The sequence below is a fragment of the Ovis canadensis genome, chromosome 20 (genome assembly GCF_042477335.2).
Source record: "Ovis canadensis isolate MfBH-ARS-UI-01 breed Bighorn chromosome 20, ARS-UI_OviCan_v2, whole genome shotgun sequence".
NCBI lineage: Eukaryota > Metazoa > Chordata > Mammalia > Artiodactyla > Bovidae > Ovis > Ovis canadensis.
Window position 1 is genome coordinate 39,091,156 of NC_091264.1, and position 18,600 is coordinate 39,109,755.

At 41.0% G+C, this 18,600-nt stretch overlaps 1 protein-coding gene across 5 annotated transcripts in view; it reads right to left on the reverse strand.

Annotated features, from left to right (window-relative positions):
- PKHD1 (PKHD1 ciliary IPT domain containing fibrocystin/polyductin) overlaps positions 1 to 18,600 on the reverse strand; it is a 456,884-nt gene that overhangs the window by 269,993 nt on the left and 168,291 nt on the right. For all 5 annotated transcript variants that reach the window (XM_069562807.1, XM_069562808.1, XM_069562806.1 and 2 more), the window contains exons 38-41: positions 11,221 to 11,431; positions 10,652 to 10,809; positions 7,189 to 7,380; positions 3,195 to 3,320 (exon numbers count right to left, since the gene is read on the reverse strand). In XM_069562807.1, the coding sequence (XP_069418908.1) occupies positions 3,195 to 3,320; positions 7,189 to 7,380; positions 10,652 to 10,809; positions 11,221 to 11,431 (687 nt within the window). The remainder of the gene's footprint in view (positions 1 to 3,194; positions 3,321 to 7,188; positions 7,381 to 10,651; positions 10,810 to 11,220; positions 11,432 to 18,600) is intronic.

An 18,600-nucleotide genomic window follows, 5' to 3' on the forward strand; every position in this document is an offset into this window, starting at 1 on the left:
GCTCTTTACGATCCCATAAACAGTAGTCCATGGAATTCTCCAGGCCAGAATACTGGAGTGGGTAGCCTTTCCCTTCTCCAGGGGATCATCCCAACCCAGGAATCGAAGCAGGATATTCTGCACTGCAGGCGGATTCTTTACCAACTGAGCTATCAGAGAAATCAGAAGCTCATTTTAAATAAAAATAACAAAGAAATAGATCTATTGTTTTACTTCTTAAGAAGAATCTAAGTGACTGTCTCTGTAGTTAAATGGCACACGCTCCCCTGTTATGTCCAGCCCCACCCTGAGCTCTTTGAATTGGCCACCAACCATCTGCATGCCCCTCTCTTCCCCTGGAAGATCTGGCATGTCCTGGATAAATAGGCTAGACAGGATCTGAGACACTCACACTCAGATCGGAGGTTTGAAATAGAACAGAATAAAAGGGCATGGGCCACGCTACAGAAGGGCTTCCCAGGTGGCACTAGTGGTAAAGAAACCGTCTGCCAATGCAAAAGACTAAGAGATGCAGGTTCAATCCCTGGGTCAGGAAGATCCCCTGGAGAAGGAAATGGCAACCCGCTCCAACATTCTTGCCTGAAGAATCCCATGGACAGAGGTGCCTGGCAGGCTACGGTCCATAGGGTCACAAACAGTCAGACACAACTGAAGCAACTTAGCACACACACATGGATTCTACCGAGACTCGGTCAACCGTGCAGCATCCATACAGAGCAGCCCCACAGATCCCCTTTCTTCTAGGTCTTCAGATATCTGGGTTTCCTATGTCATTTCATGCATCTGAGCCTGCAAACTTATTTTGCATGAATTGAGTAGCTTATCTAAAATTCACTGACAGATATTCTAATTCCATCACCTACAACACAGTAGAGATCAAAGAGCTTCCACTCACAATATCCAAGCAGTCAAGGCCAAATTCCTCCTGCAGGTTTTATTCCTTGCCTAGTTAATACCAATTCCACAAAATTGTTTCCCTCTAAAATAATATTGTTATGGTGCCTCCCTGAATTTCAACACCAGGTTTCAACAAACTTTTCCTTTACAGCAATAAAAGTAGAAATAAGCAAAGCCAGCCTTCCATGTGTTAGTCTGACTGCCCTGTCCTTTTCCAATCAGACTGTCTTGCACCTGATAACTTCTACTGTCCTTAGCCCTTAGCCTTTTAGAGCTGGTGTTAGTTTGTGCAGTGCTTAGTCACTCAGTCATGTCTGACTCTTTGGGATCCCATGGACTGAAGCCCACCAGGCTCCTCTGTCCAGGGGGATTCTCCAAGCAGGAATACTGCAGTGGGTTGCCATGTCTTCCTCCCCGTGATCTTCCCAACCCAGGAATCAAATCCAGGTCTCCCACATTGCAGGCGGATTCTTTACCGCCTAAGCCACCAGGAAAGCCCATGAATTCTGGAGTGGGTAGCCTATCCTTTTCCAGAGGATCTTCCTGACCCAGGAATTGGACCCAGATCTCCCACACTGCAGGCAGATTCTTTACTGTCTGAGCCAGCAGAGAAGCCCATGAATACTGGAGTGGGTAGCCTACCCTTCTTCAGGGAATCTTCCTGACCCAGGAATTGAACTGGGGTCTCCTGCCTTGCAGGCATATTCTTTACCAGCTGAGCTACCAGGGAAGCCCGAGAGTTAGTTTACATGATCCATATTTTCTCACTAAACTATTTCCCTCCCACAGTTAGAACCTTTCCAGCTTTTATCTTAACAGATCATTCCTAAATAAAACATGCACGTTTTCCCACTGATGATATCACAGAATTAATTTAAACAGAAAACACTAGCTAACAAGTACAGTTACAGTTTTCTTTTCAGTGAAAACCTCTGATTTGATTATTCTGCTATAACCAGAGACCTTTTGTTCATTAATAGATTTATTTCTTTCAACAAATATATCTCCAAATGCACTATTTAAAAGTTCTGTTAAGTACTAAGGAGATGATGTTCGCATGAAATCTGGTATTAATATAAAAACAGACATTGATCAGATGATCAGAAACATGATGTATAATTTTAAATCAATAAGTAATGATTGGTGATAAAAGAGTTTAAACAGACAGACTTGATTTGGGAGTGTTGGGGAGGGCTATCATAGGAGGAGAATGAATGGTATGAACAGAAGGCAAGAGCTGTGCAAAGGTCCTGAGGCAGGAGGAAGTGTGGCCTTTTGAAAGAATTAAAAGAGGTCAGTGTAGTGAGAGTACAGAGGGAGAGAAAAAGAGCAAGACAGGTATACCAAGGTTAGTAGAAACAGTGTCACTAAGGGAGTTTTTTAAGCCAGAGTAAGGATTCTGGATTAGATTCTAAAAGAAATAAATTCTTAAAGGGCTTTAAGATGATGCAGTCTGATCTTTTTAAGGATAACTCTAAGCATCACAAAGGGAATGGACTTTAGGAAACAAATGTCAATACAGATGACCATTTAGAAAATTCTTAAAACATAGGCTTCTTCGACAAGCCACAGAAGGAGTGAAGAACAGGATTCAAAAATGTTTAATCCCTTGTTCAACATCCAGGTTTGACACTTCATGAGGCTGCACAAAGACATATTTATGTGACTTCGAATTATTGTTAAAATTGCTGACATTAAATTTTGTATTTATTGTATATTGATTAACATGAACTGAAATGTCCATCTTTAAAAATCAGTTTCCTGAGACAGACTTACAGACATGGAGAACAGACTTGTGGTTGCCAGAGGGGTAGTGGGGTGGGAGAGGGAAGGATTTGGAGTTGGGGATTAGCAGATGCAAACCATTATACAGAGGATGGATAAACAAGGTCTTTCTATAGAGCACAGAGAACTATACTCAATATCTTGTGATAAACCATAATAGAAAAGAAAATGAAAAAAGAATATATATATATATATGTATATGTATATATGTGCATAACTGAACCATTTTGCTGTATAGCAGAAATTAACCCAGCATTATAACTATACCTCCATAAAATTTTTAAAATAAATTTAAAGAAACAAAAAATAAAACTCCATTTCCTATGGGTAAAGCTTAGTAAGCCAATTAAAGATGACTGAATTTACAACTAGAATTTCAAACTACAGCCTATTTCTAAAGATCAGAGACTAAAGTTTTTACAAATTGGAAATTCAAATCTAGGAACAATAATTAAAAAAAAAAATGCATCCTCCACCAGAATGTCGAAGTTAAACCAGCTCATTTCACTTACCCACCAGCAGTGCATGGCCTGAAATATCATAGAACACGTTACTGTCTACCTTCAGGCTTGAGGTCTGGGACATGCTGAGGCCTCTGCTGAAGGACTGCCACACTGTGCAACCCTGCAAATAGGAACCTGAACAACAAAGAGGAAGGTAAACAGTAGGGAATCTCAAAGGTTCCTCACATTCTGTTGATCATCCACAAATACTGCTAGAATATAACTAAGAACATTCTTCCACACAATAATAAAATTCAAGAAATAAGGAGATGGCAGCAGCAATTTAAAAAACAGGCAGCTTAGACCAATGTATCTTAAAGACACCAAAGATAACCAAAGTGGAATCCAAGGGCCACATGTTAGAAAAGCAAACCATCTGAGAAAGAGATAGTATGGCCAGCCATGAGGAATGCATGGCTCTCAAGATGTCCTGGTGGCCACCATCTTTGGTATCTACTCTTTGGACTGCCCTGGTGGCTCAGCCAGTAAAGCGTCTGCCTACCATGTGGGAGACCCGGGTTCAATCCCTGGGTCGGGAAGATCTCCTGGAGAAGGAAATGGCAACCCACTCCAGTGTTCTTGCCTGGAAAATCCCATGGACGGAGAAGCCTGGTGGGCTACAATCCATGGGGTCCCAAAGAGTCGGACATGACTGAGCAACTTCACTTCCACTTCTCATCACAATGTAGTGGATAACAGCTCAAGAAACAAACAGCTAAGGCTTACAGACCAATTCTGACCTCTGAAAACTGCATCCTTCATGAGGAGAGGTAGTCATTATATCATGAGCTATGAAGTTATCCTTTTAATTGAAGTATAGTTGATTTACAATATTTCATGCATACAGCAAAGTAATTCAGTTATATATGTGTATATATGTATATATATATGTGTATATGTGTATATATGTGTGTGTATGTGTATATATGTATATATGTGTGTATATGTGTGTATATGTATATATATGTGTGTGTATATGTGCATATATATATATCGGAGAAGGCAATGGCACCCCACTCCAGTACTCTTGCCTGGAAAATCCCATGGATGGAGGAGCCTGGTAGGCTGCAGTCCATGGGGTCGCTAAGAGTCGGGCCCGACTGAGCGACTTCACTTTCGCTTTTCACTTTCATGCATTGGAGAAGGAAATGGCAACCCACACCAGTGTTCTTGCCTGGAGAATCCCAGGGAAGGGGGAGCCTGGTGGGCTGCCATCATGGGGTCACACAGAGTCGGACACGACTGAAGCGACTTAGCAGTAGCAGCAGCGTGTGTATATATACATATTCCCTTTCATAAACTTTTCCATTACAGATTATTACAAAATATTGAACACAGTTCCTTGTGCTATACAATAGGTCCTTGTTGTTTATCTATTTCACATATGTGAATCTGTTAATCCCAAATTCCTGATTTATCCAAATTGTAAGTAAAGCTAGAGATCAGTCTGAGGACCAGAACTCTCACATTTGAATATGGTGGTTTGTGGAACTGGAGGGGAAATACCTTCTACTGTGCTAAGAGAAACTGACATTTACGAAAATCATTACACTGGCTCCATGAACGTATTTTATGACCTCCCAAATCGATACATGTGGACTGAATCAATTAATGAACAACTATTTACTGAGTATCAACTATATATTTCAGGAATTATGTCTTGTGCCAGAGGTATAAAGATAAATAAAACTAAGTAAATTCTGCATTTGTGTATCTTGAGTCTGATGGAGAAAACTCACATTAAAATAATTAAAATATTTTATTTGTATAATAAAATTATAAATCCTGAAAAAGAAGCTTTGTATTATTTCCAGACAGTGAGGGAGATTATATTGATACCAAATGTTTGAAGTATTAGAAAAATGGCTTTGGTTTATGCAATAATTTGACCTTTAAATTGGGACTCTCTAGAAAAATCTCAACTACAATGTCTCCATAGACACAGGGTCTATAGATTCGCCTTGATCCCAGTACCAGATGCCTTCACATCACTCACTAATAAGTTAGCCCATCCACACCCACTCATGTAGGAAACTGCCTGCTGCAGAGTTTTCCTGACCAGGTCTCCACCATAACATCACTGCTTGCCCCTCGGAATACAATGGTACATCTGAACAACCAGTAAGGACTAATGTGTTAACAGAGCTATAGTGGGTGAGTTCAGGGAATGGTAAACCTCTAAAGGAAACATCAAGCAAAGATTCCGACACCCTCTAACTCCTGTGACTGAGGACAGCTGGCCACACAGGTCATGAGAGCCTGTAGGGCATGAAACAATAAAGGATTCTTTGGCAAGCATGCCAGAAGTTTCTAACCTCTGGGTTAATGGGTTTCCCCCTCCCAGGAAACACATTTGCATTTTAACAGAGACCTACAGGAGATAATGTATTAATTCAGTGGATTTCAAACTTTGGTTAAGCACTGAAAAGTAAAAGTGAAAGTGTTAGCCGTTCAATCCTGTCCAACTTGCAACCCCATGGACTGTAGCCTCCCAGGCTCCTCTGTCCACAGAATTTTCAAGGCAAGAATACTGGAGTGGATAGCCATTCCCTTCTGCAGGAGACCTTCCCAACCCAGGGATCGAACCAGGGTCTCTTGCATTACTGGCGGATTCTTCACCATCTGAGTCACCAGGGAAGTCCAAGCACTGAACCCTTTTTCAAATAAAACCTAATAAACATATAAATAAATAAAGGTGCAGGTACTCTAAAGCAGAGGTTGAGGAGGCAGACTGAGTAAATTTTTGATGGGGAGCTGTTGATTATGTTCAATTGATAACCACTATGTGACTGCTCCCCTCACGTCTACTGGAACTGACCCACATCAAATATTCCTCAGCATTATAAGCACCAGGAGACAGAAGAACCAGAAAGAAGGGTACAAAGATTCTGATCATCCTAATGTACTTGGGAAAGAACCATGTGAGGGACCCATGCCCCTAATGAGTGTAGAAATAAATAAGGTGGAAGAGATCTTAGAAAATTAGGAGAGGTATTCTTGGCAAGCAGATAATTTGAAATGAGAAAAAGTGCTGCTAGCCAGGATCCTGCCTTCAATGACCTCATGGATTACTTTGTCAATGTCTGTTGTAATCCTAGCACTTTTCAAGCCCCACTGATCCTCCCATATGCCCTGATGTGCTTTGTCAGGCATTGACTTCTGGAGCACCACCTTACCAAGAAAGGGAGAGCTTGACTGTGTGGGTGTTGAGGTGCTGAGGGCAGAGGAGCGTAACCATGCAACGGGGCTGCTGTCCTCAACACTCAGCATCTGTACCCATCTCTCAACTCCATATATCAGACTCTAGCATTGGAATTTCACCCTAGATGCTCCTATACCCCTCCAACTTTGATCTCAGAGCCTTTACCAGTACATCTGGTCATGTTCTTCTTTTCTGATTCTGATCTTTTTATCTACTTGTCCCCACCTGCCTTGGATGTCTGCTGCTTCCCTCATGTCTCTTCAGGTCTGGCCAAGGTCTGCACGCTCTGTCTGCTCTCTGTCCCCAGGAAGAGAGCCTGGTTCTCAGCCATTCTCCCCACTTTTCCCAGGCAGGGGATTCTTCCGCATTAGGACGTCTTCCCAAAGTGCTTTCCACTAGCCTTGACTGATAATTTATACTATTTAATGTCAATCTATCTGTAGTTACAAACCCAGTACGTTGTAGTAGCAGGATTCAAAACATGGATCTGTGTGGTTCCCTCCATATCTGCTGTAACTATAGTAACATTTCCCAAAGGGAAACTTGGATTACTTGTTCCAGAATCAGGTTTAAAATTCAGTTTTTCTAGGCTCACTTTGGATCACAATTCGTCTGAGACAGGGTCTCTACCTAAGAATTTTAATAAGCTCTCCAAGTGACTCTTTGAACCATAGATCTACGGTATAGTTAGCCATCTCTGAACCCCCCATGTTCCCACATACCACCTACCAGGACCCCCTTGCATGGAGAGCCTTGAATATAGAAGAAGAAAGATGAGACATCATGCCTGGGCCTCCTCACCTCTCATAGCTCCTATCAGCATCAGTGAGCTCACGTGCTCACGGAAGGCTTGCCCCAAGTCCCGGAACTGCACTCCTTTCAACTGGACCTGGCTGGGCTCCTCTGGAAAGGACTGAACGATGACTCTGGCCCCCAAATCCCTGGATCCCAGCATCTTCTCACTCTTGGAATACAAACAGTTCTGCAGGTCACCTAAGGCACAGAATGAAGTCAAGGGGCACAGGAGAATGTACAACATGATTCTAATCAAATCTCCCAGCACGAAAGGCACTGTGGGCACAAAGGACAGACCATGACTGCTTATTTAATAACCTTACTTCCCTTTTACTTCAATTCTCCCCTTTGGATTATTAATTAAAACATCTGATAACTAGAACATGATGTTGCCTTCACTCTATTATTTCTAGAAGCCCCCAAATCAATCACCTTAATTATTATCACAAAAAGGCTGACTAGAACCCATTAAACCCAACCTAAATAGATGCTTATTACAATCCAAAAGATCCCCCTGAGGGAGTGTGCAATAAAATGACCCTCTGGTGGTGGATAATTGAAGGGAAGACATGTGAGCGCTAAATGTAATCACATCTCTTTGCTGTCCAGTGGGGTTTTCCCAATATTTTGCTGCTTTATGGTTTGGGGACATAGCAATGATGCCATCGAAGAAATGGAAAAGGGCTCCAGAGAAAGGACTGAGCTGCCCCCATACCAATGCCTCAGTCTCAGCAGAGCCCTAGTGAGGACACATGGCATTTGGTGGGGTGAACTAACCTCAGTATGGAGAAGAAATCATCTCCTGAATTAACTCTTTATTATCCAGGTTAATAAACCAATGAAGAAGTGCCACTAATACAAAATTATGGATCATTCTAACAGTCATCTGTTGTCAGTCTCAAAGAATGCATATCAGTTCAGTTCAGTCGCTCAGTCATGTTCAACTCTTTGCAACCCCACGGACTGCAGCTCATCAGGCTTCCTGTCCATCACCAACTCCTGGAGCTTACTCAAACTCATGTCCATCAAGTCAGTGATGCCATCCAGCCATCTCATCCCCAGTCATCCCCTTCTCCCCCTGCCTTTAATCTTTCCCAGCTTCAGGGTCTTTTCCAGTGAGTCAGTTCCTCACATCAGGTGGCCAAAGTACTGGAGTTTCAGCTTTAGCATCATTCCTTCCAAAGAAATCCGAGAGCTGATCTCCTTCAGAATGGACTGGTTGGATCTCCTTGCAGTCCAAGGGACTCGCAACAGTCTTCTCCAACACCACAGTTCAAAAGCATCAATTCTTCGGTGCTCAGACTTCTTCACAGTCCAACTCTCACATCCATACATGACCACTGGAAAAACCATAGCCTTGACTAGATGGACCTTTGTTGGCAAAGTAATGTCTCTGCTTTTTAATATGCTGTCTATGTTGGTCATAGCTTTTCTTCCAAGGAGCAAGGGTCTTTTAATTTAATGCCTGCAGTCACCATCTGCAGTGATTTTGGAGCCCCCCAAAATAAAGTTTCTCACTGTTTCCATTGTTTCCTCATCTATTTGCCATGAAGTGGTGAGAATGAACAGATTAGAGGTGAATAAAGAGGTGTTTGGTATTTGTACATTTTATCACCATTTTAACCATGTATGCCAGTGAGCCATAATATTTTCCAGCATCTAGGCCTCTTGGTATGGTTTTTGGCTACTTTGTTCCCATATTTGAGCTCCATAAAAAGAAGAGGTGAATGATAAGTTATTTTTTAAATGAATGTCTATGAATTTTGTTTTATTTTTGGAATTTTTTAGTCATATTTAAGAGTTGTGGTAGAACTAGGGATTATTTTTTTCATTAGGAAACAACAGATTTATAATGGCCCAAACCTAGAGGCATGATCTCTCTTGGAGCATGATTAAATGCCATGTTTTGCACAATACGATCTGAGAATACCTGTATGAGAATTACCAAGAGAGTCTGTAATTGACTGCAGGTGCCAGTTTAGCAGAAATGTTAAATTTGGCAGTCACTGCATTCCAACCCACTGGATGAAAACTTTTTTTTTTCTGTCAGAATGACACAATTGTGAACTAGATGACTAGGGAGTGGGGGGCAGGGTCAAAGTCCCTCTTACCCATCCATATACCAAGATTATGCCCACAGGCCTCTATACATAGACATGACTCAAATCTTTAACTCCGGACTTGACATTTCTTCCAGGCTCCAGACATCTCCAGTCACATGCTGGCCTGGCATCTCAACATGTACAAAATTAAACTCATGATCTCTACCCTCCCACCCCCCAAACCTGTTTCCCTTCCCATCTCAATAAATAGCCTCCTCATCCATCCAGAGCTCATGCCTGGGAGTCATCCTTGACACCCACACCATTCTGGACCAAAGTTGACAAATGATGTCTTCCCAACATATGAAAGCCTCATAATCTACAGCCTGGGAAACCAAAACATAACCTACTAAACTAACCATCCCTGAAATAGATGTTTAATAGGTACATCAGTGTGATTCAGTGCCTGTTATTCTTCTCGAAGATAGATTGACTTTTTCAACCACTTACTTAAAGTATGTGGTAGTTTTGCTCAGAAAACAAACTCCAAAAGTGGGAATGGTGCAGGGAGGGAAGAGCCTTCCAAGTCTACCTCATTAGAACATGCTGCCTGTATTGCTGACTCTGACATTAAGCACTTTTCCTGAGAATTGTAAAGAAGGATGGGAATCAGTTTCATTATAACCTCTGACCTGAAAATTTAATTCAACTCTCTGGATTTTATTATATAACAGGAATATTTTTTTCTCCCAAGAAATCATTAATTTTTCAAGCAGATACTGTTGCCTATCTCTTTCACAAGGGGGTTGAGGGCAGGAGAGGAAACGATGATTTATCAAGAGCATTCTGAAATCTACAGAACACAGTAGGTCCCCTACATTCATACCTTCAAGTTTCAAACTTTCAAAGATTCAAACGTGCATTCTGTCAATGTCAGGCATGAGTGAAACTGCAGCTTGCCCTCTGTCTCCTATTGCTAATGATCGTTCTCCTCTACCATCTTCCAAGTCCTCTCTCTCCTCCAATCAGTAGCTCTTGCATGTTCACTAGATGCCAGCCCCTATATGCCAGTGCTTTTATTGTACTACTGTACTTTTCAAGGTACCTTACTGGAAGATTTAAAATGTTTTCTTTATTTTTTTTGTGGTTGCTTGCTTTTTTTTATGTATTACTTATATGAAATGTATTATGAACCTATTACAGTACAGTACTATATAGCCGATTGTGTTACTTGAGTATGTAGGCCAGCTTTGTTGAACTTACAAACTGGACTTACAAACATGCTCTCAGAAGATAACTCGTTTGTTTGCAGGGGACTTACTGTATTAGGAACACTCTAATAGAAAGAAGTCAGCCATACCACATATCATTGAACAGTAAGAATTGTTTTTCACCCATTATAGGCTTCCCAACAAATTGGTCTCTACCTTCTGAAGCACTGGCCCCCTGGCATGAAGCAAGGAACTGCACTCTCTCATCAGTGAGATTTCCCTGTATGGTAATACTCCTGCTGAGTAGAACCAGCATGACCTTTAAAACATGGTGTTCTCCAGCCACCCAATTCTCTGTGGAGTTGTGAGAATATCTGAAAAGAAAAAAAAAAAAATTTGAAAATAACACTCCAAGTCTTATAATGAATAGTAAGCCACTAAATTAGCCTAATCCTCCATCTGGGACTCTATTTCCTTAGAAACTCAGACACAGAAGAGTGAAAAATAGGCACACGTGTGCGAGACTTAGGAACTATGCTGACTATTGCAGTGACCATCTACAAAAAGACAAAAGTTCTAGTGTCTTACAAGAGAAACTTATTTAAGACGTCTAAATCTCCCAAATATTTCATTTTTTGTAATTTTCTTGCCAAAATGTCTACTGTGGTTTAATGTGAATGATATTATTGAAAGACAAACAAATGTCTTCTGACCAGCTGTGCTGGTCACCAGCACAGTTAAGACCTCATCTTGCATCTAAATGGAACCAAGCTGACATGCAGTACCTCAAGGGTGACCTCAGCTGGAGGTCTGTACTATGCGCAGTCTCCACGGTGACAATCTCTTCCTTAGGCTTGGCACCTTCAGCACCCATCCCGCTGATGACAAGGACTTCGTCCCCAGCATGCCAATCGACAGCATCTTCCAGCGCCAACACTGTGTCATGGGCGTTGGCAGTTGCTCGAAGATGGGTGACCACTACTTCTGGGAGTGAACCTAAAGCAAGTCCAAGGAAAACTTGCCTTTAGACATTTTTAAAACTTAATATGAATGTGACGTTATTCAGCCAAAGACTTTAGTGAAAGAAGAATCTGGGAAATCAAGCTTCAGGTTCTATAAGCATCACTGCTATCACCAAAGGTGATATCACTATATTACCTTTTTGGGTATTAGTTTTCCTGTCTGTTGCATGGTGACAATAATTCAAGACAGAGAATGGTATGGGGTGAAAAACACAGGGTTGAAGTCATAATAAATTTATGCTGAATTACAGTCTTGCCATATTCTAACTATGTTCCTTTGGATAATATACTTAGAGGTGGGTTTCACTTTCTTCAGTTAGAAAGCAGAAGCAGCAAACTTTCCCTCCTAGGGGTTTAAGACAATTTGATGAGATAATACCTATGAAACATGTAGTGTGGACTTTGCCACATAACAACCCCTCAATATATTTTAGTCTTCTCTCTTCCTTCCCTGCATTACACTGTTTTGAGGATAAAATTTATCACCTCGTTCTTCCAAATAAAACCAATGACCATGAATTTTTAAACTTAATGGCACTGAAGCATGTATAATATCATATATGAAACGAATCACCAGTCCAGGTTCGATGCATGATACTGGATGCTTGGGGCTGGTGCACTGAGATGACCCAGGGGGATGGGATGGGGAGGGAGATGAGAGGGGGGTTCAGGATGGGGAACACGTGTATACCTGTGGCAGATTCATGTTGATGTATGGCAAAACCAATACAATACTGTAAAGTAATTAACCTCCAATTAAAATAAATAGATTTATATTTTTTAAAAAAGACTTCAACTCACTGTACAAATAGTGATCATAGAGTTAAAAATAAAAATTACCATCAGAATGGTCAACCTAAATCTTGGTGTGTTAAGCAATCCCTTTTTACTCTAACATGGGGTATATCTAGGGACAGGATGGCTAAGCAGAGCAGAAAAAAAGTGGAATGTGTGACCCTAAATAACTTGGTTTGGTTTAGGCTCCAGTGCAACTATCTGACCCTCCCCAAACCATAAACTGCTCCTTAACCAGCAAAGATTCCAGAAGGTAGTCAGACTTGTAGTTTACTCTGGTCTTTTCCAACAAGGGTCAAGGCAGAGATTTTTTTTTTTCCCAGCCTTTATCTCAGAAAACACAAGGCTTCCTCCCAACTCCTCTCCTTGGTACAGTGCCTCCTCCTTCACAATAGATCATAATTTACCTTTAGCCCACAGCAACCTCCTGTCCTCCCTTGTTGAACTAAAGTAATAATATTTGAATCTCTAACTACAGAGGTGGCCAACAATAAATCATTTTCAAATTATTTTAAACTTCCCTCTTTATTTATTTGTCTATGTTGGGGAGTGGTGGCACTTGTACCAGTAATGTTGTTCTAGGCTTAGAAAGGTCTCTGGGTTAATGATATAATTTCTGAAGTTTACTCGGGCAATAATTTTATCTTCAAAAGAAATTCCCAGAGTTCAAAATTTCTAATTATAGAGCAGGTGAAAATTAAGACATAAATCATGTCTAAAGAAAATAATTTTAATTTTATTCCTGTTTGTATGTTTTAACCTTTGGGAACAATAAATGAAATAAAGTCTATTTCAGTGTATATGCATATTTTATATATGTGTGAATTTCTATGATCTGTTCTTCAAAGTCTACACAGAAACATCTCTATCATGCATCAAAAATGTCTGTCAATGACAAAATATGATGGCAAAATACAATTATACACTGTGATCAACAATAATTCATAATAATCAATAAGCAAAGAGCACCCTACTATGCACCTATCAACAAGCAGCTACATGTGTCAGAACCAAAATTTGACACGACAAAGATATTTTTCAACTAAGCATTCTTCTAAATAACAGTCAAGTCACAATAAATGGAAAAAATCACAGGGAATCTTTGAAGCGAATTTTTTAACTATTAATATAAACTTAAGGCCTTTCAAATGTTGACAGAGCCTCTAGAAAGCAGTAAAATTATCTCATAACTTATTCAATCTCATTGCAAAAATGGCACACCTCAATGTGTATAACTAAAAGATCAATCTGGGTGTTTTATGAGTGCCAGCCTCATATCTGTAGCTCTATAGTAGATATGAATATTTGGATGAATTACCATCATCTCAGACTTGAAAGTGAAAGTCTCTCAGTCATGTCTGACTCTTTGTGACCCCATGAACTATAAAGTCCATGGAATTCTCCAGGCCAGAATACTTGAGGGGGGAGCCTTTCCCTTCTCCAGGGGAATCTTCCCAACCCAGGGATCAAACCCAGGTCTTCAGCATTATGGGCAGATTCTTTACCAGCTGAGCCACAAGGGAAGCTCAAGAATACTGGAGTGGATAGCTTATGCCTTCTCCAGCGGATCTTCCTGACCCAGGAATCTAACCAGGGTCTCCTGCATTGCAGGTAGATTCTTTACCAACTGAGCTATCCCAGACAAATATTCTCAAACTTGAGAATGTCAAAATGAATGTAATAATCATCTAAGCTAGATCCTCTATGAACAACTTTTAATCCTCTGGCCATTGTGCATTGTTCTTTTTTAATTACATCCCTTGTTTGTTCATTAATCTGCAGTATCTGCCTAATAAGATACCTCAAGTGAAGAGGAGCTAAAGAGGATCTTGATGAGGATGAAAGAGGAGAGTGAAAAAGCTGGCTTAAAATTCAGCATTCAAAAAACTAAGATCATGGCATCCAATCCCATTGCTTCATGACAAATAGAAGGGAAAAATGTGGAAGCAGTGATAGATTTTATTTTCTTGGGCTCCACAATCACTGCTGATGGTGACTGTAGCCATGAAATTAAGACACTTGTTTATTGGAAAGAAAGCTATGACAACCCTAGATGACACTTTAAAAAACAGAGACATTACTTTGCAACTTTTCCCAGTAGTTATCTACAGATGTGAGAGCTGGGCCATAAAGAAGGCTGAGTACTGAAGAATTGATGCTTTAAAACTGTGATGCTGGAGAAGACTCTTGAGAAACACTTGGACAGCAAGATCAAACCAGTCAATCCTAAAGGAAATCAACCCTAAATATTCAATGGAAGGACTGATGCTGAAGCTGAAGCTGAAGCTCCAATACTTTGACCACCTGATGCAAAGAGCCAACTCACTGGAAAAGACCCTGATGCTGGGAAACATTGAAGGCAAAAGGAGAAGAGGGTGGCTAGATACAAGATGGGATGAGATGAGATGGCTAGATAGCATCACTGATTCAATGGGCATGAGTTTGAGCAAGTTCCAGGAGATGGCATCACTGACTCAATGGACATAAATTTAAGCAAACTCCAGGAGATAGTGAAGGACTGAGGGCCTGGCGTGCTGCAGTCCATGGGGTTGCAAAGTCAGACACAACTGAGTGACTGAACAACAACAGTGATCTGCCTACAGCACTCAGCAACCAATTCCCAAACTCCCTTCTGGACCTTCAAGAGTCTCCATAACCAAACTCCACTTTATCATCTCTGACTCCTTAATAAATTCTCCATTCCAGGAAGTCCAGTCTCTTCTCATTTAATGAGATCATCCCTGACTCTACCCCTCTGTCTGTTCTGTCTCTTCCACCAGGTACCCAGTCTTCTTCAACCCACTTGTTCTCCTAAGAGTAGCTCAAGCCTCACCTCTCCCATTGGACTTCAGGAGCCGTTTTAGCCCATGCTGATGTCCACTGACTCCTATAGACCCACAGTGAGAAGGGGGTTCCTATTGAGTAAAAGGCCTGGGTACATCTGGGTCTAGCATGTCTGGCTGGTCTGTGGGCCATTTGATTGGGTTCTTTTGCATAAATGGAAGAGACGGGCAAGGATGTCAAAGATGCAATGGTGTGTGCCTCAGACATGGGTTTTCTCTCATGGACCCATAACTGAACCTGAAGAAAGACCCTGAGGGAACTCTCTAGATAGACTTTGTACCTGATGCCCCTCTGCTTGGGATTCTTTCATCAATACACTGTCTCATTCTTCAGAATGATGTTCAAGCTGGTCCTTCAGAGAAGTCTCTGAGACCTCCAAAAAGCATCTATCATATCACTGTCTCCCTTTCCTCTCTAGCCCTTAGCACATGTGGCTTGACCTCTATTATTGCTCTTTTCCATCTCCCCTATTAAACATGGCAGCAGAAGTTATCCTATATCTGCACAGTGTCATAGTAACACACATCATGTCTATCACAGTGTCTTGAGTATAATAACTGTCCAAGAAGTAAGGACTGAAGGAGGAAAAAATCATGACCGAAACACGGAGAAGCAAGCACCCCAAAGTTTCGGCAATCAGATGGTCAGGAGGCACCCCAAGTGACAAAGCTAGTGGCCTTTGGTTCCATCATGGAACACAGCACATTTCCACACCTGGGGGTTGGCCCACTTGGGCAGCAATGAAAGCTGCACCCTTGGCACCCTGTGCTCAGCATTTCCATGGCAGGTACCCAATGCAATGGCAGCAGGGAAGCCCCAAGACCTTTCTGAAGGGAGGACAATGATCAAGAAAACCAAAATAAAAGGAAAATGGACTAGTTGATGATATTTGTCATGAGAACACCTGTAACAAGCAGGCAGGGACAAAGGGCTGGAGGCTCTGTGAGAGTCAAGGCAGGCAGAAATATTCTTTTTGATCACTACTCAAATATCTACAGGCTGCAAGGGTTCAGGGAGCCTGGAGAAACTTGAGTGATGCAACCTACAGTCAGCACTACATATTTCATATTAAGTTTTTCTGTAATTGTTACGGTACATATACCTCTCTCCCCACCTTGAATGCAAGGCCACTCCATCATGTCTCTTTTACACAATGTTTAATACAATTGTGACAAGGTCACAATTTCTAGCACAGTCTGATTAGCACTCAACTCATAGAGATTTAAACTATTTTGATTATTGCCATCCAGACAACCACCTACAAACTTCCATCAGAAGTGCACCTCAATAAATATATAACATGTATGTAAAAAGCTGAAAAATAACATGAACATTATTGAGAACTTAGAATAATTCCAACCTGTGCTAATCAGTGTTACTCTAAAGTAAGAACTGTTGCTTTTCTGGGTTTTGTTTTGTTTGTCCTTTCAACAGTCTGTACTGATTAGGAAGTTAAAATAATACTTCGAGGACAAAATCACACAGCAGGAGTTGTCAGCACCAAGTTCTGAAACTGGCTCCTCTGAATCCAGAACCAAAGAACTGGACACATAATGGAATTCTAGCCGCTAGAAATAATTGTATATTAATGTACCCAATTAGCTTTGATATGCAAAATAGTATATCCTTTATCTTATAAATATTATTTAAAAGTTGTACAAGGCAGACTGACTGACTTCTCTGATGAAGGCAGCATCATACACATTTCAAATGTGAGTCATTTCACCTTTCAGAACTCTTTGTGGTAGATTTTTTTACTATTTTAATTTTTATTGGAGTATTGTTGATTTATAAGTTTCTGTTGTACAGCAAAATGAATTAGTAATACATGGCTTCCCAGGTGGCACTAGTGGTAAAGAACCCACCTGCCAATGCAGAAAACACAGGGGATGCAGTTTCGATCCCTGGATCAAGAAGATCCCCTGGGGAAGGGCATGGCAGCCCACTCCAGTATTCTTGCCTGGAGAATCCCATGGACAGAGGAGCCTGGCAGGTTACAGTCCATAGGGTCACAAAGAGTCAGACACGACTGAAGCAATTTTGCACACGTGCACGCATACCCATATGCACTATTTTTTAGATTCTTTTCCCATATAGGCCATTACAGAATTTTGAGAAGAGTTCTTTCTTCAAAAACCCAGGTCAGGTGGCCCTCTTCCATTCTTAACAATCAAAAAATATATTAAAATACAGTTTAAAAAGCTCAATAATTTTATGCATATGCTTACAGAAAAAAAAGATTGTTTCTCTTGACTCATAAGTTAATACAATGTTTAACCTATTTGGGCTTTCAACTTTGACCTGTTAACCAACAAGTTATTCATTTATTCCCACTAATGACTTTTACTCAGAATTGTATTTCCTACAAATTATTGTTCAAGTGCTTCAGCACATTCATCCATAATTACACCAGCCCAGAGAAGCGTCCTGCCAAATGGGCAGGGAAAGAAAGAAGATCATCATTGTGGGTTAACACACTTTAAAATCACTAATTATCTTCCGTTTGTTTTGTAAGACTTCAATCTTTCAATTTATTCCAAGTGAATAACTGCCAAGACCTTTCCAGATCAGTAAGGGAGTGGGTGAGGAGGGAAACAGAGAGAGAGAAAAAGAAAGGAAGGGAAAAGAGGAGGGAGGGAGGAAAGAATCATTTCATGAAAATCATGTTGACAACATAATCGAAACATAAAGAAACTCACAAAAGGACTAGAAATGTTTTTCTCAAATATATGCAAATTATTTTCCCTATTTCTGTATGCAGCTTCACCATTATCCACAGCAAAACAATGAATGCTATTTTTTCTTTGGTGTAGATGAACATCTGTGAAGCACTGGGAAGAAAGACATAAAGGGAACAAAGTCACTGTCTTCCAGGGTCCATAAACAGTACAGGAAACAGACAAAACATCATAAATGTACTCTGTTAAGTGCTAAGACAGAAGGACACTCAGGGTCCACCAATGAAGAGATAGGGAGCACCTCACTCACACAGAGGAGGGGGGTGTTTCCAGGAATGCTTCCCAGAAGACGCGATAACAGAGCTGGGTCTTGAAGGATAAGCCAGAGTTGAGCAGAGAACAAAACGGGCAGAGCCCTCCAGGCAAAGACGGCAGTGTGTGCAGCGGCGAGGGCTAACAGGATACATTCAAATAACCGCCTGTAGAAGAGGCAAGGCCGGAATGCAGGCGCAGGGCAGGGAAGGGACCTGAGGAGGGGATGTGCCTGGAAAGGTGAGCAGGACCCACCCGAGAGGGGTCATTACAGCACTTTTTAAAATTGGAGGAAAGTTGATTTACAATATTGTGTTAGTTTCAGGTGTGCAGCACAGGGACTCAGTTATGCACATATACACATCTGTATTCAGATTATTTTCTTTTGAAGTTTATGACAAAATAGTGAGTGGAGTTCCCTGTGCTATACAGTAGGTCCTTGTTGATTACCTAGTTTACATATAGTAATGTGTATATGTTAATCTCAACCAACTTTGAACAAATGCATTCCAAA